The sequence below is a fragment of the Polyodon spathula genome, chromosome 16 (assembly GCF_017654505.1).
Source record: "Polyodon spathula isolate WHYD16114869_AA chromosome 16, ASM1765450v1, whole genome shotgun sequence".
Taxonomy (NCBI): Eukaryota; Metazoa; Chordata; class Actinopteri; order Acipenseriformes; family Polyodontidae; genus Polyodon; species Polyodon spathula.
In genome coordinates this window covers 26,523,397-26,543,817 of record NC_054549.1, presented here as the reverse complement: position 1 = coordinate 26,543,817, position 20,421 = coordinate 26,523,397, and the positions used below count along the sequence as shown (strand labels likewise).

Sequence of the window (20,421 nt, the reverse complement as noted above, 5' to 3'; positions counted from 1 at the left end):
TTGAATGTCTTCACAAAACATTGCCTCACTGCGTCACTCGTGTTCTGAAATACTGTGCTTTGAGTACTGCTATGTTCAGACACATTTCCCATTGCATTCTAAAAATAAATATGATAGGATGAGTTTTTTTGAGAAACAAGGAGAACCCATGTGAATGTGGTATCACTAGTGGTATCAAAAGAAAACCATTTTTGTCTAACCTTTCTCATATTATTTTAAGTACACCAATGAGTGTTGTTTTAAATCCATTTAAAAATATTTTTCTTCTCCAGAAATAACCACCAGTACCATTTATTTCAAGAATGCAGTATGTGGTGGATTTCTATCCCTGCAGTTTACATTAACCCCTTGTTTAGCCTGCCGTATACACTCCTGACTACTAATAAACACCTCCAAGAATGTTACATTCTTTTGCAGTTTCATTCTATGTTTATTTTGTTTTAAGTGGAAAGTAGATGCAATGTTCTTTTAATATTGAATTGTAAATTAAAATAGAAAAAATAAACGTATTTTAAAATGTTCCCCCCACGGGAGAGTTTTTAGAATGAATTACAACTATTAGTAAATAGTAAATAATTTGTTTTTTATTTTTTATTTATTTTCTTAAAGTTATAGTGAATTAAGACCTGGATAACTTGAATAGATACTAATGAAAACTACACAACATACAACTGACTACGTTTTTTTTTTTTTTTTTTTTTTTTTTTTTTTAATACCTGTACCTGTTGAGCCGACCCGGGGCCGGAGTTAAAGTATTTCATTGTGCGGATCAGGAGGCCTTTCAGTTTGTACATTCCAGCCTGAAAACGCTACTTAGACTCAGAGCTCGACTGGGAAGAGGCCATTAGGAAAACCCGAAGTGGAGTTTCAAGTGCCCTGCAACAGGAATAGACACTGCAGAACATTTAACTGTTTTGTGAATTAAATAACAAAGGACAGTAGACACGAAGTGTAGATGTTTTTTTTTTTCACCTATAAGACAACAACAGGCTTATGCTTAACTAACAATCTAAACAAAGAAAAACAAAACAGCAGGAAAACCATTATCTAAAGTAAAATGCAAGCTTTGAAAGAAAACCTCTGAAAAGCAATAGGCTGTGTTAAATGTTTAGTGACGTCTGTGAACAGGAGCCGCAAACCTTAAATCACTCAATGCTCTTGATATCCCCTTTCTCTTCAGTCCCACCCGTAAAATCCATCACATAGTTTTCCTGTTACAACTGCTGCTCTGAACTTTTGTGAAAAGTTTTTATGCGCTTTAAATAACAGTGCGATCTGCTTCACTTCAGTTTATAGTCGGGGATACGCGGCCCATTGGTAAGTAAACGTGGTGGTTGTTTGTTGTATATGTTATTACCAGCACGTTGAGTGCAAATTAAAATGTACTGTATGGAAGCACAGTTTTGTTGTGCCTACTTTATTTTCCCAAACGTGCATTTCCCTAATTGGTTTTACAAAGTTGCAGGTTTTTTTTTTAAGCTGAAAAGCTTAAAAAATCCCCTTTTAGCCTAATAAAACTTTCAAAGGAGTTGTTATAACTTTCAGAAATGATTTTGCAAAGGTTGTTACGGAATACTTCCAGAGGGTTGTGAACACTTTCGATCTGTTTAAAGGTTTCCCCACCGATTAACCAATTATTTTTTTATATTTCAGGTTTTAACGGGGAAATAGTTTTAAATATAACAGCACATTTATGAAAGTCATGAAGGAGATACTCTTATTATTATGTGGTAAGTACAATTATTATTAATGTATCTATTTAGCGTATGGGAAGTGCTGCAGTGAGTCCTGGAAACGCTAGATTTGTTCAGTTGATGTGTAGGTTCACCTGGCAATATTAGTCCGATGTTTCCTTTGCTATATAATAATAATAATAATAATTAATAAATAAAATGATTCACATTTTGTTTTTGCATGGATAGACTTTTTCCGTAAAAGCACTAGGTTATTGCATGTAAATGTGCAAAGATGCGCTTGATTACATTTTTGCTAAACAAACAAACAAAAAAAGCAAATAGTTTAGTTTACACTTGTTCACTACAATAAATATTTGTAGTAGGAACACAGTGGCGTGTTGTTTGTTGATATTTTTACAAGTGTAAATGTTTGTTACTTTCTATCACGTCCTCTGCTGTATCAAGTCGATCTAGTTTGATATATTATTATTATTACTATTAGTTGTTTTATTTTTTATTTTTATTTTTATTTTGGGGGGGGGGGGGGGGGGTTATCGCAGTCGTTATTAATCACAAACGGTGCTAGTCCTATTGCCTTTAAAATTTCAAAAGGGTTGTGCATAGCCTACAAGGTATTACATTTTTGGAACTCTTAGCTGTAGTGAATATATGATTTTATAAACCATACATTTAAACTCGTACTACTTATTACTAGCGCATTACTAAGGTAGTTCACTAATACACAGATTGGACTAGGTGGAAGCATTAATCCTCATGTAAGCACATTCTGTTACCATTATGTGTTTTAGCTGAATTGTAGCAGAATTTACAGTAGAGTCTATGCTTCTGTAAGGACTTAGGCTATTGTGTGCCCTGGAATGTAGTTCCAGTCACAGTATGCAGTAGATTCTAATTTAGAACCCTTGATTCCTGAATAGCATGTATCAAGTTCCCTAACCCTTTCCTCACACCCTATACAATCTAATATGACTAAGGGTCGAGTAGACAAACTTGTATGTAAGATTGTCCTTACCCCCTGTCACTCCCAGATTGTTATGTTTGAGTTTTATCTGCAGGTGCTGGATACTCGGTTCTGTTCAGCAAAGTGTGTCGGTTTTCAAAAGAATTATAACTAGTCACTCACCTGTAAATGGTAGTATTATTACAGCAATAGTGCCTGAGTCCCAGGGTGTGGTATGTTATAGCACAGACCAAACAGATTTTTTTAGTTTTCTGTGACTAGCAGTTTACCGCTTAGTGGCTTTCAATCTTTGCAGAGCTTTGTTCGATGAAGCAGTGCTCAGCTTCAGAAATTCCACTGTTCACTTTTACAGCATGGCATCTCTCGTTGAGGAACTGTTTTTAACCGAGGCAGTTTGGTATTCATGGGTTCTGGTTGTGCTCACTTGTTTATTGCCTTTTCAAAATGTTTGGTATTCATGGGTTCTGGTTGTGCTCACTTGTTTATTGCCTTTTCAAAATGTTTGGTATTCATGGGTTCTGGTTGTGTTCACTTGTTTATTGCCTTTTCAAAATGTTTTATTAGTTTAGGAACAACAATAAAAAAAACTTAATCTTAATACATTTTTCAGGTAAACCAGTATATGAAATCGGAAGTGACTTTTAAATGTTTGCTGTCTATTTTTGTCTGTGTCTCTGCAACAGTGATTTTGTATAGAGATTTTAAGCTGAGTGAAAGTTGTGTGCAGCTATTCAGCAACAAACATGGCATAGCATAAAGATCTACGTGACTTTATAAGGGGCTTGTTGGTAGGTTCCCATGTAACCAGTTCATCCCAAAATACAGTGGCTGTATTAACCAATGTGTCCTTTTCATAGGATGACCACATTTGCAGAATAAAAAAAAAAAAAAGCACACTGACCCAAATCACTCGAATAATACTCTGAGAGCTGGGCATTGTGTAGCAGGTCAGTCAGTGTCTGCTGTCCACTGAGATGGGAATGGTTCATTAGACTGCTGTAACCTCGGTTGTATGGTTTGGTCAACCTTTTGAATTGAAATCCAAATCTACAAGCTCAAATCGGTCCCAATCTGCACAGATTAACGGGGTCTGTTGTAGCAGGTTTTGTAAACCCCACAAAGTACTAAGAGTACTAAGTGCTTCTCTGCCTGTATTCAGCAGAATTATTGTATGTATTAATGAACAAAGATATTACAAGTTTCCCATTGTTTTACTATGTATTTACCCTAGTTTACTTTGGTTTGTTATGCTTTACTGTACCTCTCTGAGCTTTACAGTGCTTACCAATGTTTAACCACACTTTCACTGTGCTATATTACACTTTGCCATGCTTTTACACTGTTTTATAGGGGAGAATTTCATGACTTCTCCCATACACACCCATACTTGAATGCTTGTAAAATTCAGATTATTTTTTTTTAAATGAAAGTATACCATGTGTGTCTGATTGTTAAAGTACAAGCAGGTTTCTCCTTTTTTTCCCACAATTCACCCCCCACAGACGGGTTCCTCATTTTCAAACCAGATGGTCTTATGTATCTCACAGCTGTTCTCCTCAGCAAATTCATGGTTGCTCTTTATCTGGGGAATGTAGCTCTAGCTTTCTGGCCTCCAATTTGTCCAGCCCACTTGGGACAATAGAGCGATGCTAGAGTTGTAGATAATAAATGAACCCTGTGGTAGTCGCCACAGGTTCTGCATGGTAGAACTTCGAAGGCTTCTCCATTTTTAAAAAGAGCACCTTACATAGAATTTGGCTGTCGTTGAATAGTTCTGTTGCCTTGAGCTGTTTAAAAAGATTTTTTTTTTTTTTCCCCCATGGTAGCTCATGAAAGTGGAGAGGATTAAAGTAAAGTACAACTAGCCTAAAATCAGCAAATTGAACTAAGATTTAAATACAGGTTTAGAAATAGTTGGACCTATTTCTAATGGCTGAAACTATAGTGAATTGTTGGGAAAACACCTTATGTAGAAAAGGCTGCTTTATAGTTTCAGTTATGATTTCTGAGCTAGTATATAGCAGAGCTTGAAGATGACCAGTGCTGCTTGTCACGCCAGGATCTTGCAAGCAGCTTTCAAGAGTAACAACATGTTCCTCTACTGCTAAAACCAGTGCTGCCCCTGTATAATTCCCAATAGATATATTTGGAAAATTAGTTAACTCTGAAGTTTCCTGTGTAATCACAGATCCCTCCAGTATTTCTCAAGTATTAATTATTTGACTTTCCATACAAACAGATGAATCTGTGATTTTAAAGAGCTGTGGCTTTACACTTGACAATTACTTATGGCAATAACTGATAGTACACAAATTGCTGTTGAAAAATATGCTGTTAGTATATAACCTAAGTACTTAATATAATGTATTGTAGTTGTCAGTGCCAGGTTGAATTTCCATGGAACTGCTAGCAATTGTAGATTAGAAAAATCACTGGCAATTAATTGCTAGCAACTATGGCTAGCAGTAATTGCTAGCAATAACTGCCAAGTGTAAAAGCCATAAAGTATTTAAATTGGTTTACAGCAGCATGTAATCAGGTCAATCTCTGTTACTTAGCTTGTTCTGAAGCCCTCATCATCAGGTTTTGCTGTATAGCTTTACAGGGTGTCTTGCCTGTTAATATATTTTACTGAACCCGCTAGGGAGATCGTGTACAGTTTGTTTGACAGACTGAAAAGTTACTGTACAATGAGTTACAGTAATTTATGAATATAGGATATGTGAGAACAAACACGAACAAAGTTAGAATCTAACTTTCATTATGGAATCATTATGATCAGAAAGGTAAGCACCAGCAATAAAGAAAGTAAGAACCATTACAAAAGTTTTATTATTGAGGGTTACAAATTGGATGACAGTCCTGAATCCCTGTGTTGTTCCTGACAGCTGTAATGAGTGTATTGGTGAAACAGCTTTCATGGAATTCGCTACTTGCTGTTCTTCAATCCTGCACCGGTCCGTGTAGATTGAAATCCAGCAGTTAAGTGGAGAGCTGCCGTTACAGATCCTGACCTCAGTCCATGTTTGGAGGTTTCAAAGCTCACTAACTATGTGTACACATGAGCTCTTTCATATATTGGTTAAGATGCTCGCTTGGAGGATTTGTGGTTTCCGGTTGATGCCCAACCTCTGCCCTGCTACACATGCTTCCAATTCATATTTTATAGTATAATAATATTACCTCATTTTGCATCATTTCGTCATTTGTAGATTGCAAGTGGTTCGTTTTCAAAGGATATTCCGCTTGGCTTGGATGGGCCAGTCACTCCCTAAAATTTCACAGTTAGAGCTGAAATTCCTTGGATTACAGTGTTGGGTAGAGAAGGGAAGGAGAGAGTGCAACACATACATAAAAACATGATCTAGTAACGCACTTTAGAGCCTTCTAAAAAGCCTTTAGTTTGATTTAGGGAAGTGTATCAGTATATAATAGTGTCCTGATTTTACTTGATTTGTATTCTGCTGTTAGTTAGAACCTACTAGAACCTTTTCATAATGCATTGTACTATTATAAGTCAGTTCTTAACAAATTATCGGGATACACAGTTGTAAAATAAAACGTTTACTGAATAGAATTATAATGATTCGTTGTAATGTTATGAGTAAGGCTACGATTTTGCCACACTAATTTTGTATACATTTCACCGGCGAGGTGTGGGGGAGAAAAAAACAACAACTCACGGAAAAGGTCACAAAATAATGTAGTTTTACTTACATCAACATACACAACAGCTTTTAAACAGTACACTAAAACCAATAACATAGACTACTGTTTTTGACTACTGACAAGTTTAACTGTTCCTACAAAACTTAGTTAGAGATTTGCATGATTCTGACACAGCATGTTGTACATCTCAGGGTGTCATACTTGATTCCGCGTCTGTCATCTCGTAGAGCATTTCTTCAGATTTTGAATGCGTTACACTGTTGCATGTACACTGAAAACACTGTTTAGCTTGATAGCCCCCTTGTCTCTCCTCCTCTATTGATCCCAACACTCCCCTTGTCTCTCCTCCTCTCTGTTTGCTGAGGTTGTTGGGAATACTGATGCTTTAACTGGCACTAATCCCATCCTGTTAAACATTGCTAGCCGGCACGGACAGTTTTAATAATGACACATACCAGGGAGTCAGCTCCCTGGAGCAGCTCTGAAAGAGCAGGTCTTTGTCAATTGTCAATGCTCTCAACTGACAGGCGTTAAATCGACCTTAACCACCCCCCCCCCCCCCCCCTCCGTCCCGGTACAGCAGTCGACATAGACACAGAGAAAAATTTAATTTAATTAAATACCCCCCCCCCCCCCCCGCAAAAAAAAATATTGTTTGATAACTCTTGAAAGATATATTTTTACTGATGTTCTCTTACAGGTAAAATTTACGGTATACAAAACGTTTGACAATTGTAAGTACAATCTTTACACAGACCATTATATTCTAATGTGACTAAGACATTGGTACCCCCCCCGTTTCTGATTAAAAAAACTTTGCATTTGACTTTTTGTTTTTTTTTATCTTTTATTATTGTTGGGACCAGTCGCGTTTTTCAATGTCTACACGTACAATATACTTCAATTATATGAAGTTAACCATATAATAATAATAATAATAATAATAATAATAATAAAAATAATAAGAATAATTTTGGTTAACAGTTACTTATTTGATTTGAAAAACGTCTTAAATGGTGCAAATTCCTACTTGGTTTGATTGAATGGGCACAAAAAGCTTAATATGAAATCTGAAAATAGATTTTAACAAAGAACAACATTTTTTTAATAGTAAAGCCATTCTAGTGTACTTCATTAAAGTGAAACCATGATTTTGTTATTTTGAAATACCACCACTTCAGATTATTACTCGTGCTTAATAACAGTAACAACGTTTTATTTAGAGTTCGTGCCGAACTTAAATCTGTTCACAAAAAACACAACCACACAAAAAAAAGTCTGGTTCTCTCCTCTTTTTTTAATGAATATAATTGAATTAATACATAATAAAAACAAACTAAACTAACAACTACCTAGCCTGTATTATTTAATACATATTTGTTTTGTAGTCTCCAAACCAAAACTGCCAGCATCTTGTTGCAGACGCGCTGCTGCTAACGTCAGCTGTAAACGGTGCAGTGCGGACTTGGATCAAACCAATGTTTTTACTGTTTTCCACGATAAAAAAATGTATATACCCCCACACTTTTCTGGCAGTGGTTAAGTAGTGACGTATATGCCTTTGTTGCCAAGTTCGTTACTTAGCAACCACAGAAAATACAAGTAAAATACAGGAAAATAGCCAAGGAAACAGACAGAAAAAACAAAACGGTAGTTTTAAACAACATATAGTGTAAACCTTTTCTAAGGCAGTTTTTTCAAGACTTTTATAATACTTTTTCCAGGCCTGGAAATCAGTTTTAAAATTTTTTCCATGACTCCTCCTGCTTGGGTACATTATTATTACCCCCCCCCCCCCCCCCCCCCCCACCCCCACACACACCACACACACAAAGTCCAGGAAAGTGGACGTCCAGGTCACACGGATACACATTAACGGAACATAAACAACCAATCACAGAGCACTCAGTCTGGTAGCACGCCCCCCTACTCGTGCCGCAGTTTTGACCGAGAGAGTTCTCAGCTGTCACAGTCCGGTGTGCAGCAAAAACAACACAGATGCTGTATAACTTGCTGAAAGAAACGAATAGCAAGGCTGAGCTCTTTTTTGGTTTGCTATAGCCTGCCCCCCCATACCCCCCCCAGTAGACTAATGTTATTTGTGTAATTAATCCCCCATATAGAGAAAAATCATCTTTTGAATGCCAGCCCTGAAACCCTCTTCCCCATCACATGTAGTTTATATATCATCAACCACATCTCTCCAATATTTGTTCCACTAATCTGGAATGACCGATGGACTGAAAAGCATAGAGACGTTTGTTTTGTCAAACACAAAGACTGGATAAATCATATCCTAACCACAACACTGCAGTCCTGGATTACACTACAGTCCTAAATTACAGTATGCAAATACAATGGGCAGTTTGTAGTTATAAAAAAGGAGATGTCATCTTGCACTGGGTTAGGATCATTGGTCTCCCAGCCACCAGCTTCTTGGATAATTTCACTGCAGCAAAGCCTGTAGTTACACAGGAAGGAAAGGTTCAGCTGTTCAAAGGTTCGGCTGTTCAATTTGTAAATGTGTTTGTAGTTGGAACTGCCACAGTAATTAGGAGAGTGATTGTAGAGGCAAGTTCATTGTTGTATGGTAGAGTAATTATAGTCTCCGAAGACCAGAGAAACACAAGGGCCAGAGAGGAAGTGCATTGAGATAACATTCTGCTGCCCCAGACAGGCTTGGGAAGAAGCTAATTTGAGCCTGTGGTTTATCTAAAATAAATATACACACTGTAAAAGAAGGTTGGGGGACTCGATATACCGTATATTTTACTATATAAATTACACATGAGAAAGCATTGAAATATTGCGAACAGTGAATTCGTGAGATTGTCCTTACATATAGCACATGTAGTAGACCGTGTGTAACGATTCACTTTGTAGGATACTTTAGTTACATGTTATGTCGTATTCAATGTTTGTAGAAGACCAAAATCACAACGTAACTCATTGTAGTTCACCAGATAGTTAGTGAATAAAGAGTACATCGTGTTTTATAGTGTGAATATGTGCTTTCCATAACACATTTATTTTTTGTCTTTTAACAAAATACTACATCGTTAAATGATCATTCAATCTTATTATGCGTCATACAAGAACCATCGCATGTACAGTAATCCATATTGTTTACTGCATATAGCATTGTGACATCAGAATATTGTTATACCACTAATAGTAGAGTTGGATCAATAATTGATTAGCGTGGGATTTTCCATAATTTAATCTGGATTATTTATTGTCCTGAAAAATTTATATCAATAATCACACTATCTAAAGCACAAAGGGATCTGCAGCAATGCTTCCTGTACACAACTGTTTTGTCTATAACGAGATACAGAGTTAAGTGCCATAGACCTGATTGATAATTGAAAATGTAATTATTGTCCAGCCCAAACATTTAGTGTGGCACAGTAGGGGGAGGAGAGAGGAAGATGTAGTTCTTGAGGGTTTCATGCAAGACTAATTCCCCCAGAATGCCACAGGAGTAAGCCACAATGAGTTTCATCTGGCTGTAATGAAATGAGGGACACCTGCCTGTGATTAAACAGGCAGGTATAAAAGAAAGGTGGTGTCAGGATTATTGCCCACATTGTCAAACCGGTAGCACGGCAATAACAGTCCATGATATGGTATGGAACACAAAAACCAGAGCACTTATTTTTATGAATTACTCTTCCAGCAGCGATTTAGACGACAGATCTCTACAGCAAACAATTTGAAAAGAGCTTTGAAACATAATTTAAAGATATACATGTAAAAAGTTGTCGGGGATGTTAACAATGAAAAGAAACAAACCTAAGAACTGCAGTCTATAAACTGTCTGAAAAATGTCTCGCACCCAACCATGTGAAATACAGTTCTTTTATCTCCTTCGTGCTCTTAGGTACATTTTGGGGTGATAACTGTCCATATCTGGACTTCTGGGTCGTCATCCATTGGGGGTGGTTTCTCTTCTTTATAAAGTAATTCTGATATGATTGGAAGTAGATTTTTATTTGACAACAATTAGTTCTTTTCTGATTTTGCAATGCTCTCAACTCTGGGTTGAGGTTCAGGAATTATCCCCCCCCAAAGTGAGTTGCTTTTATTTGGAGAACAGAGTCCACCTGGGCTTTTGTGTCAAAGCTGGAATATTTCATTTTCTTCTGTTTGTTCTGCTAAATCCAGAAAGGATCTCAAATTTCCCCTTACACTACATTGCTTATTTAACTAAGACGGTCTAATAAAAGGCCAGTCAATCTAAACCGGACACTGACATCATCAGTTTTTGTACCAGCAGCTTTAACAGCTCCTGCTCCTAATGGCTGGCAGTGACAGCCTGAATTACTGTTGGCGAACAACCAGTTCTGAGCCACCACAAGCAGCCTTGTGGTGTACAGTACCACCTTCTTTATGAATGATACTGCACCCTGGCAGTGCCTGTTCCTTACTGGAAAAAAAGAAAACTACCATTGAGATGTATTATAATACCATTGCATTACCCGGATAAAGACGACAGAGCCATTAACATTCATGTACAGCATATCGACTGTGGAGAGAACATCTTGCCCAAGTGCACTCGAACTTGGTTTGGACATTCTTTAGCACAGAGGTGGTCTGACTGAGGTTTGCCAAGGGCCATAATGTATTTAATTTGCACACTTCAAAATCATACTGATATTTTTGATGAAATGTGGAACCCCTTTCTTAGTGCACTTGAGGGATAGGTGAGCTAATGCCATTTCAATTCCTTTTATCATTCTGGCTTGAATATCAATATCTCTCTAATTAAGCCCATTTCTTAGTTGTTATAGTCAAGCTTATATGACCTCATTATCAAACTCAATAGATACCTAATATCATATCTCTGCAATGTTGAATATTTGGACAATACGTTTTAACCTTGTTGTGATTCGTCTTGTTTGTTGTTGTTTTTTTTTTTTTTTGTATGTGTGTTGTTACCTTTCCTTCCCACTGCTTGTAAAAATGTACAGTAGTGTTTTTTGTTTAATAAAAATAAATAAATAAATAAAACACATCAAGCCTGACTCCTGAGTCAAACTAATAGTGAAGCAAGTAAAGACATGTTGTATTGAGGGGAATGGGGAGGTCATATTGCAAAAACAAACATGCAACAAAGGGACTGTTATATCAGTGGGGTGCTATTGTAAAAACTGTGCCTTAGGACATAGTGAAGTATCAGCGTGCTGATGTGTTAACCCAGCTAGAGGTTGCTCTACTTAACTGTGTTCTGTATCAAATGTCTCCAGTTGTACTGATTTTGACCAATGTATTCTTACTATTGAAACAATGGGCTCTATTCAGAAATCCTTATCATATAGATACATGCATTAAGCTCTAAACTGCAAAATTGCTGAAAAAAAATCATGTTATCTTTAAAAATGTTTAAAAATCTTAGGGGCAGCAATTCATTAATGCCACACCTGGTCTTAAATTAAAATAACCAATTGTCAATAATGTGTAACAATGAGACAATAGTGCTTGGTCAATTTATGTGGTTCTTTTACTATAGAGTTCAGCTAGACTGATAATGCTAAAAGCATTTGTGAAGTCTCCTTGACCTTTATAGATTTTACTCTGACTTTAACAATGACATATGCTGCTGCCTGAAACTATTGACTTAAAATCTGTTGAACCTTAATACTCTGCAACAATAAATCAATTTGCAATTTACATTGTGGAGATATCAAATTGATGCATGTAACCCGGTGCTTCAGCTGTTGAGAGTGTCATAGATTGTGTGATTAAAACAAAGCTCAAAGCTCCATGAATATCTCCCAGGCTCAATCTTTTGTAAATAGTTTCCTCAGTTGAAGCTGAGCCCAGCAGGTTAACAGTTACAGCACCTGCCACTGTCAGAGACTCTGTTGCTCCCTGACACAAGACTGGTACGCCTGCCAGCCTTTTAAAGAAATTTATTTCAGGATGTGGGCTGGAATGTCTGACATCCGCAGTGTCATAAATATTTATTTTGAAATGCAGACGCTGCCTGTTTTATTGAACCAGACCAGACCGACTGTCTCGGCAGGTCTATATACAGAAACTTGCTTCTATATCCTGCCACACATGCAGAGGGCGCAGTTAAAGAGCAGGTAGCTTCAAGTTTTTATTTATTTATTTATTTATTTATTTATTCTTTTAATTTGAGTGTGTCCAGTTATAAATTTGGAATGCCCAATCGCTCTTCCCCTCACCGCAGCAATTCCCCGCATGGCTCAGAAAACCCAAAGATTCAGTGGGCTTCCTCCGATCCCACGACCAAGCCAGCTTTCACCCAGTAAACTCAAGAGCAGATGTCAGCGAGCTACCGACCTGTGGAGGACAAAGGCCAGCCCTGCAGGTGTCTGCTCTGAGCTCAATGGGCGCCTGGCCAGCAGGGTTCTCCGTGGAACGATGAGGAGAAACAGTCCCTGCCAGCTTTAACTCCTTAACTCATGGGAGAGCCTGACCCAGCAAAGACCAGTCTACTTCGCACAGCCAGGACGCTAACCTGCGCTGTATTGACTAACCCTCCACAGCACGCGGCTGCACTTCTTCCAGCTGAGCCACTCTGGGACCCCTTCAAGTTTTTTTTTTAATGTCCCATTACCTTTTTATGATGATCGTTTCCGAACGTTCTGTGTGGTTCTGATAGCAATTTTTTCATTTTTGATAGATCAGTGTTAAGGTGCTTTCATGTCAGGAGCTGCTGTTCAGTTCTGGTTGCCACACCTGGTCTTAAATGTGGGCTTGAGCAGCCGACGTGTTTTTATGGACGTGCGAGCCAGCTCCATGTAATGATCTGCGACTTCAATCAAGCTTCCTCTTTGTTTTGCTCGCAATGCAGTGCTGTATACTAGATGGTGCTGGTGCTGACTAACAAAGACACTGAGTGATCTAGCCTATGGCTTGCAACTAGAACTGAAGAGCAACTCCTTAACTCACAGTCAAAGCACATTAATAGAAAGCTTGCAAGGTTTCTATAGTACAAGTGCCTGGTACATTCATTGGTTAATCTACAATCAAGTTCCCATTTACCTATAAGGTATATAAACCTATTTCGCCAACTCAGTCTTGCCGTGCTTTCGAATTACCTCCTCCTCTGCAACCACCGCCACTTCCTCCTCCCCAACCACCGCCACTTCCTCCTCCCCAACCACCGCCACTTCCTCCTCCCCAACCACCGCCACTTCCTCCTCCCCAACCACTGCCACTTCCTCCTCCCCAACCACCGCCACTTCCTCCTCCCCAACCACCGCCACTTCCTCCTCCCCAACCACCGCCACTTCCTCCTCCCCAACCACTGCCACTTCCTCCTCCCCAACCACTGCCACTTCCTCCTCCACAACCACCGCCACTTCCTCCTCCCCAACCACCAACTCTTCAATCACAGCCCAATTCTGAAGGGGGCGGGGCGGGGGAGTGTATGATGTGCCTGTGCCTAATAGTTTTTGTTCGCCGGGATCACATCGGATAGATTTTGTATTTTATTGTTTGTTTTTTAGCAGGCAGAACTGGGATGTGGCTGTGCTCCAATTACTTTTTATTTTTATTTTTGTTCACCTATTGTTTTATTTCATTGTTTAGGAAATCTGTAAGATTTTGTATTATAATAAAGGTGGTTATTTAACATCAGATTGACCTGACTAAACAAAGATAATGTTTGAGTATTTACATTAAGATCAGCTCAAAAAGATTGCAAAGATAAGGAAAGAATGACAAAAGGAGCAAACCTGAAAGTTATTAGAACACCTAAAGATTTGTCATTTATATCCTGTATATACCTACCTGCATGAAATTTTAATTTCCACTCAGTAATCAGTGATATAGAAACAATAGGCACTCGTGTGTGAAAATATTAGACCACTTTGTGCTTTAATTAGGCATCTTCTAAAAAGTCTCAAGCATTATACCATTGGTGGTTATGCGTTTCTTTTCTCTTGCTATTTTAAATTAATTGCATCATGTGTAGCCTATTAAATTAGACAATCAGTAATATGCCTATTTTTACCATGTTCAAGGTTTTGAGTTACAATGGTTTGATTTCATATGCACAAAAAATCAAAACAGAAGAAATGAGGTGTTCTAATACATTTTAAAACAAATCAACTATTTTAATACCGGAGCTCCACTAAAACAGTGTACATTGAGTACATTGAACCCTAGATTGATGGTGCATTATAGACTTTGACAGAAGACAGTTGGGTCCCAGGCTCACCTCCCTATAAACACACGTGGTGTGAATGACCTGCTGATGGCCTCTGGAGAGTAGATAACCTGGGATGGAGAGGAACATTAAACTAACCCAGGCCATTAGCACACCTTAGGTTCAGAAGGTCACACAGCTCCTCGCTCCTTAGAGATAACCTAGATAGGTATTATCACCTTTAGTCAATGCAAATAAAGACATTAGCAGAAATGTCTTGTAGTTATGTGTTTCTGAGGAGTGTATAAAGTTATAATGAGCTGCCATAAAATACTACTCTGTAATATAGCTGAGCCCAAAACCAAAGTTAATATTGCAGACTCTACAGCTTTGCTATAAAACACTCATTAGTGCGGAACTTAGAAATACTACAGTAAAAGAAACTTCAAATCATTGACAAACTTTTCGACTAGAAGTCTTTTTCAATGTCTTCTTTGTTCAATGTCTTTGTGTTGAAAAAGACTTCTGCTCCAAACTTTTGTCATTGAATTGAAGTTTTTTTTAGTATTTCCAAACCTTTAAATCACTTTTCACTAAAACCTTTGTTCCGACTGACCTACAGCTGTCTTCTTAGATTTTAAAACTCTCTGGAAAAAACAGTTTTCCTACCTGCACTTAATGGCAAAAGACAGGCTTGCAGCTATTGGATAGATTCTCAGGAATTTAGAGAGCAGCAAGAACTTAAACATATGGCATTCAACTAGCCACAGGGGTCTTTACATGTGAAATCTACACAGAGCCAAAGGTCAGTTTTTACAGTGCTTTTGAAATTATATAATTGGAAAGGGTTTGAAGAGAGCTTCAGAAGAGCTCAGAATGACCTCTTTTGTTTTTCCCACAGTATTTTGTTGACTTTCCTTTCTTGCAGCAGGGCCACAGAACTTTGTCCAGGCCTTCTTTTTTAATACAAGTGTTGAGAGATCTAGCATGGAATAACTTTTTTGTGCACTACTGAGTGAATGTTTGTTTTATTGTATTTCATCTATATTGCATTCATTTAAATTCAACAACAGAATGATCAGAGGTTCCAAAGTACGTCGCGTTGCTAAGTAGATACGAAGCTTGATCAAAGGGAATGTTGTTCTTCAAATTCAGCTGTTTTCATTTAGGTTTTAACTTTTCTTCTCCAGTATCTTCTACATTGCCTTGGTTAAATAATAGTCTATGAACGTTCATGAAGTGCTGTGGTTATTTTGCTCATGAGGCCGTAAACAAACCACTTGCCCCCTTTAGGATATGTGAAATGCAGCAAGACATGACCAGTGAAATTGATTATTTTTATATGATCCATGATATTCTCTGTGTGGTTTAGCAGCATTGTTCTGACATAGAGTGGACTAATTTTTATGCTAGCCAAATATGACTAATTTAAAAGCACAGAAGCTAGTCGTTTTTAAATGTTCCCGGTGTTTTAGATCCTACTACTTCACCTGGTGGGCTATTCCATGCATTTATAACTCTGTGTACTGTATGACCTGTATTTTGTGTTTCGTACTAGACTGTATTTCACTGTTGAATTCAGTGTTTTCTTTAAAAATCTTATACAGGTGTGGCCCACTACATGAATCGGAATACATTAAAATGCATGCTACAGACGTCTTTGCTGCGTCTCAATATATTGTGGGTGGCAGTATTTCATGCTGCGTTTATATGAAACTCCTGATTAACCGAGGTGATTCTGTACTATGTTTTATTAATTATTAGATTCATGATAGTTTTGTCATCCCATATTGAACATTAAGGGTTAACATTCAATTAAATGTACACTATTTTATAACCAAAAGGGTTGATAAATACAAGCTTTCTGGTCTAATCAAACACTATTTGTCATTTAGTAACTTTCTGAAAGGGGTTGTCATTTTATAGATGCTGTTTCTGGCAGGGAGAGGATTAAGTTTATAATCAGCTGCTTTTACAAAAATTCTTCCCAGACTGATAAAAGTGTCATTCACTGGACTAGACATGGGGGTGCATTCTGCATGGAGAGACAGAGTGTCTTTCTTCTTCTTCTGTGTTTCAGATCTGCCTCCCTTTTCTTTTTAAAGCTAGGGTAAATAAAATCCTAAATAATGTGGCTTAAAAGCGATGTCTAAACAGCTGAAAATAGGCTTTGAACTCTTAGAAATATGTAAACACAGACAATGAGGGAAGCACGGTAATTCACAAGACTAAAGTAAAAAAAATGTTCTGTTCGTTTTAAAGAGACACTCTTCTTTGAAATATTACCCCACTTTGAACTGCTGGTCTGGTGTCATGTCTTGTGTGGGTGTTTTTTCCTTATCATATTAGTTTACCATAACTCTAATGAACCTGTATTCGCAGGAAACAGAGAAAATTACAGGTTATTAACATACCAATAATGTTGTATTGTGTTGTTAACTGAAACCTGCTAATTGTACAGGTTTTTACATTTGGCAGTTCAAAGGTAAGGTATACAGTAAGATACTCTGTTTAATGCCCATTTCGCTAGCCCATATGATACAATGATTAGCCAATGCCCATTTCGCTAGCCCATATGATACAATGCTTAGCCACCCCGCTATAGTTTTTTTTTTTTTTAATTTCAGCCTGACAAGCCAGATTTTTTCATATGGAGTGCATTATGTTTTTCTGGACAGAAAAAACAAAAAAAGTGTTTTGTACGAGACACAGAAACTAGTTACAGAAATAAAGTAACAGAAATGCTTTGACATTGCAGGGTTAAAGTTGTCTCATATGACTGTTTCCTCCTGAGCACTTTGGGCAGCCAAGCCCTTTGTTTCCAAAGTGAGAGGACACTTTGCATAGAACTATTACAGAGCAGCTTTAGTTTTTACTCTCCCCTCTCTTTTGAAAAAATGCAGTCGTGTGCAAATTTATTGGGAACACCCCATTGCTTCTGTTGTTTTATATGAAACATATGAAATTAAACCATTGTAACTGAATCTAGGAAAATTGTCAAAATAGGCAAATTAGTGATTGTCTAATTTAATTGACTTTTATAGGCTGCACCTGCAATTCATTTAAAATAGTAAGAGAAAAGGAACACCTAGCAACATATGTTAAAATAAATGAGATTTGTTAGGTATCTTAGTTGTTTAAGATGCCTACTTAAAGCACAAAGTGGTCTGACATTTTCACATGAGTACCTATTGTTTCTATATCACCGATTACTGAGATTCTCACACCCAGAGGTTTTCGTGCCGGTAGGGATGTATGAGAATTGTCTGTTAGCTGACACTAGAAGACACATGCTGTAAATGGCAAACAAAGGATGTGTGGGATTGTGAAGCGGCGCCAGCTCCCTGCAGAGCTTTGCTGATGATATGAAGTGACGGAGGATGTGGTTTGCTTTGTGTTTCAGCCTTCACGGGCACCCTGGCCCAGGACCCTGACCTGGCACATGGGTGCTCTCAGGGAAGCTGCTACCCCGCCACGGGAGACCTGCTGGTGGGCCGGGCCGAGAAACTCAAGGCCTCCTCCACCTGTGGCTTGAGAAAGAAAGAGCCTTACTGCATAGTCAGCCATCTACAGGTACTGTGCCAGCTGTCATACCTGTTCTGATCTAGACGGATTTCTAGTGTCTGGCCTCAATTCAGATCTAAGATGTACAGGAGTTTGATAAGATGATCCAGTGACAAATTGTGGTATAAAGACTCCCAGCTGTCAGCCTTCAGTGACCTTGTTTCATCTCTCAGATCCCACCTCTTCCCTGTTGGTGAAGGAGCTGTGCTCTCCTTTCAGCCTCAGGTGTTCAGACCACAGCTAGCCAGTCCCAGAGACTCAAAGTGGGGTAAAGAGTAACACTTTAATACTCCAGTTTTAGAGGTCTAAATCAGGCTTTAGTAACCCGCTGTAGATCTTATTTTGGCCCCTTTTCTAACCGTGCTGATAGGGCAGATAGTCAGACAGACACTGGTTGATTGTCTCGTGTTTAATCCTCCAGGATGAGAAGAAGTGCTTCCAGTGTGATTCCCGGCACGCCTACGATCACAAGTACAACAGCATCAGCCACCGGATCGAGAATGTCATCACCACGTTCAAGCCACACCTCAAGAAGTCTTGGTGGCAGTCTGAGAACGGTGGGACACTGAACATCAGTCTCTCGGCTTTATGTTTCGACATTCCAGTATTGCATCAGCTTCCCCAAGTGGGGAAATTAAAGTGATATACTGGAGTACATCAGTAAATCGCAAACACCTGCAGTATGTGGCACACACTGGCCCATATGCATAAAAGATAATTTCCAGCCTTTAAAAAAATTGCTGGGCAGTATTTGACACGTGATTTATAAAGTGACTGCCTGGTTATTTTACCAGCCAGTAATGGGTTTAGATGTGATTTGCCATCACGGATTGTTACTGTATCTAACCAGTTGTCAGAAGTATGTAAATGAGCTGTGTCCCCTACTTAAGACGTCAATGGCATACACCGTTTGTTTACACTATCACGTTATGGCTATGGGACATGTCTGGAGGCAGACAGGTTGTCCGAAATATCAAGTTGTCAGGATTTAAATTAAAAAAAAAAAAAAAAAAAACTTGACATTTAATTCTCCATCTAGTCTGAGGCACGTGTTAATTGTGATGCCAATAAGGGTTAGTTAATGGCAAATACAGATTTATGAATCAGATGACTAACAGTTTATTGAGAAAATTGGTTTCTAAGGGCACTTTATTCTAACATCGCGGTGGGTGATGTTTTTCAACGGTAAATGGTGTTTATGCATCTCCTGATGAAATACTGCCATGTTAAACACTGTTACTGGCACGATAAAGGAGATGGTAAGTTTTATGAATATGGGCCACTGCGTGCTAGAATCTTAAGCTTTTATTTATAAATCCAGAAACACATCTCCAAAATTATTAAACTAGTAAAAAAAAAAGTACTAACACATTTCATTCAGGGCTTGTAAGAAGTCTGAAAGAGTAACTTTTCATTAGATCCTAGTGACTTTAAAAGAAGTGTAAAGCAACCCTATGCCTGTAATAGAACTTTCAGAATCCCGTCTACCAACAAGAACTTTTATTACACAACGAATCTGCCCCCCTGCACAAGTAAGTCTAGTGGAAGTATAGTAAGACAGACCTAAAAGAACAAGGGATGTTTCTTGCATCCACTGGGGCCACAGTGTTGCAAGAAATATATAAAAAAGAGAATCGGTCCTATTTTGTCTAAATGGGCTGTGCCCCAGACTGATTTAATCTGTCATCCAAATGGCATCCCTCTAATTACAACATGTTCCCGTTGGATCCATCAATAGCAAATACACTTTAAAATTTCTTAAGAATCGCCATAAAAATGTTAAGAGTGGATAAAAAAGGTTAAGAGCTTTTTGAGTGTGTGTGACTCAGTGTCCTGTTTTCGATATAGCTCAGTAACGCCCTTCTAGTTTGGGTCCATGTCCAGGACATGCCTCTGCTCCGCTTTCAATCCCTCTCTTGTCTCAAGTCGGATTCCTGCACATCCTCAGTGTTTCTCGGAAGTAGGTTTAGTCAAAGCGCAGGGTGCCAAGAATGAGTGGGCCTCCAGGGAAATCAATCTAATCATTGTGTTTGTCCCGAGTCTCACTTCTTCAGAGCTTTCGCCGAGGAATATTTAAAAATCTAAAACAGTAGGAAAAAAATGGTTATTCATTGGCCTGCTGTCCAAAAGTTCAGTAGTTCCTGTTTCCTAGTTAAACATGAATGCAGTTAAACAGAAGAGTTGATGGGTTGTACAGTAGCGTTACATTTTTTTTTAGGATGCCTCAATTTTTGTCATTGATATCCTGTATATATCTTCCTGCATGAGCACCTCAGGATGTGAGATTTTCAATTTTCGTCAGTAATCAGTGATATAGAAACAATAGCCACTTGTGTGAAAATGTTAGACCATTTTGTGCTTTAAGTAGCCATCTTAAACAACTTCTAAAAAGCCTTATGCATGTT

The 20,421-nt window shown here is 38.2% G+C and overlaps 1 protein-coding gene across 1 annotated transcript in view; it reads left to right on the top strand.

Moving 5' to 3' along the window:
- The first annotated feature begins 1,169 nt into the window (after positions 1-1,169).
- Positions 1,170-20,421, top strand: part of lamb2 (laminin, beta 2 (laminin S)) — a 51,143-nt gene continuing 31,891 nt past the window's right edge. Inside the window, exons 1-4 of the mRNA XM_041273210.1 lie at positions 1,170-1,317; positions 1,654-1,730; positions 17,856-18,025; positions 18,438-18,573. Coding sequence (XP_041129144.1) covers positions 1,694-1,730; positions 17,856-18,025; positions 18,438-18,573 — 343 coding nt within the window. The 5' untranslated portion in view covers positions 1,170-1,317; positions 1,654-1,693. The remainder of the gene's footprint in view (positions 1,318-1,653; positions 1,731-17,855; positions 18,026-18,437; positions 18,574-20,421) is intronic.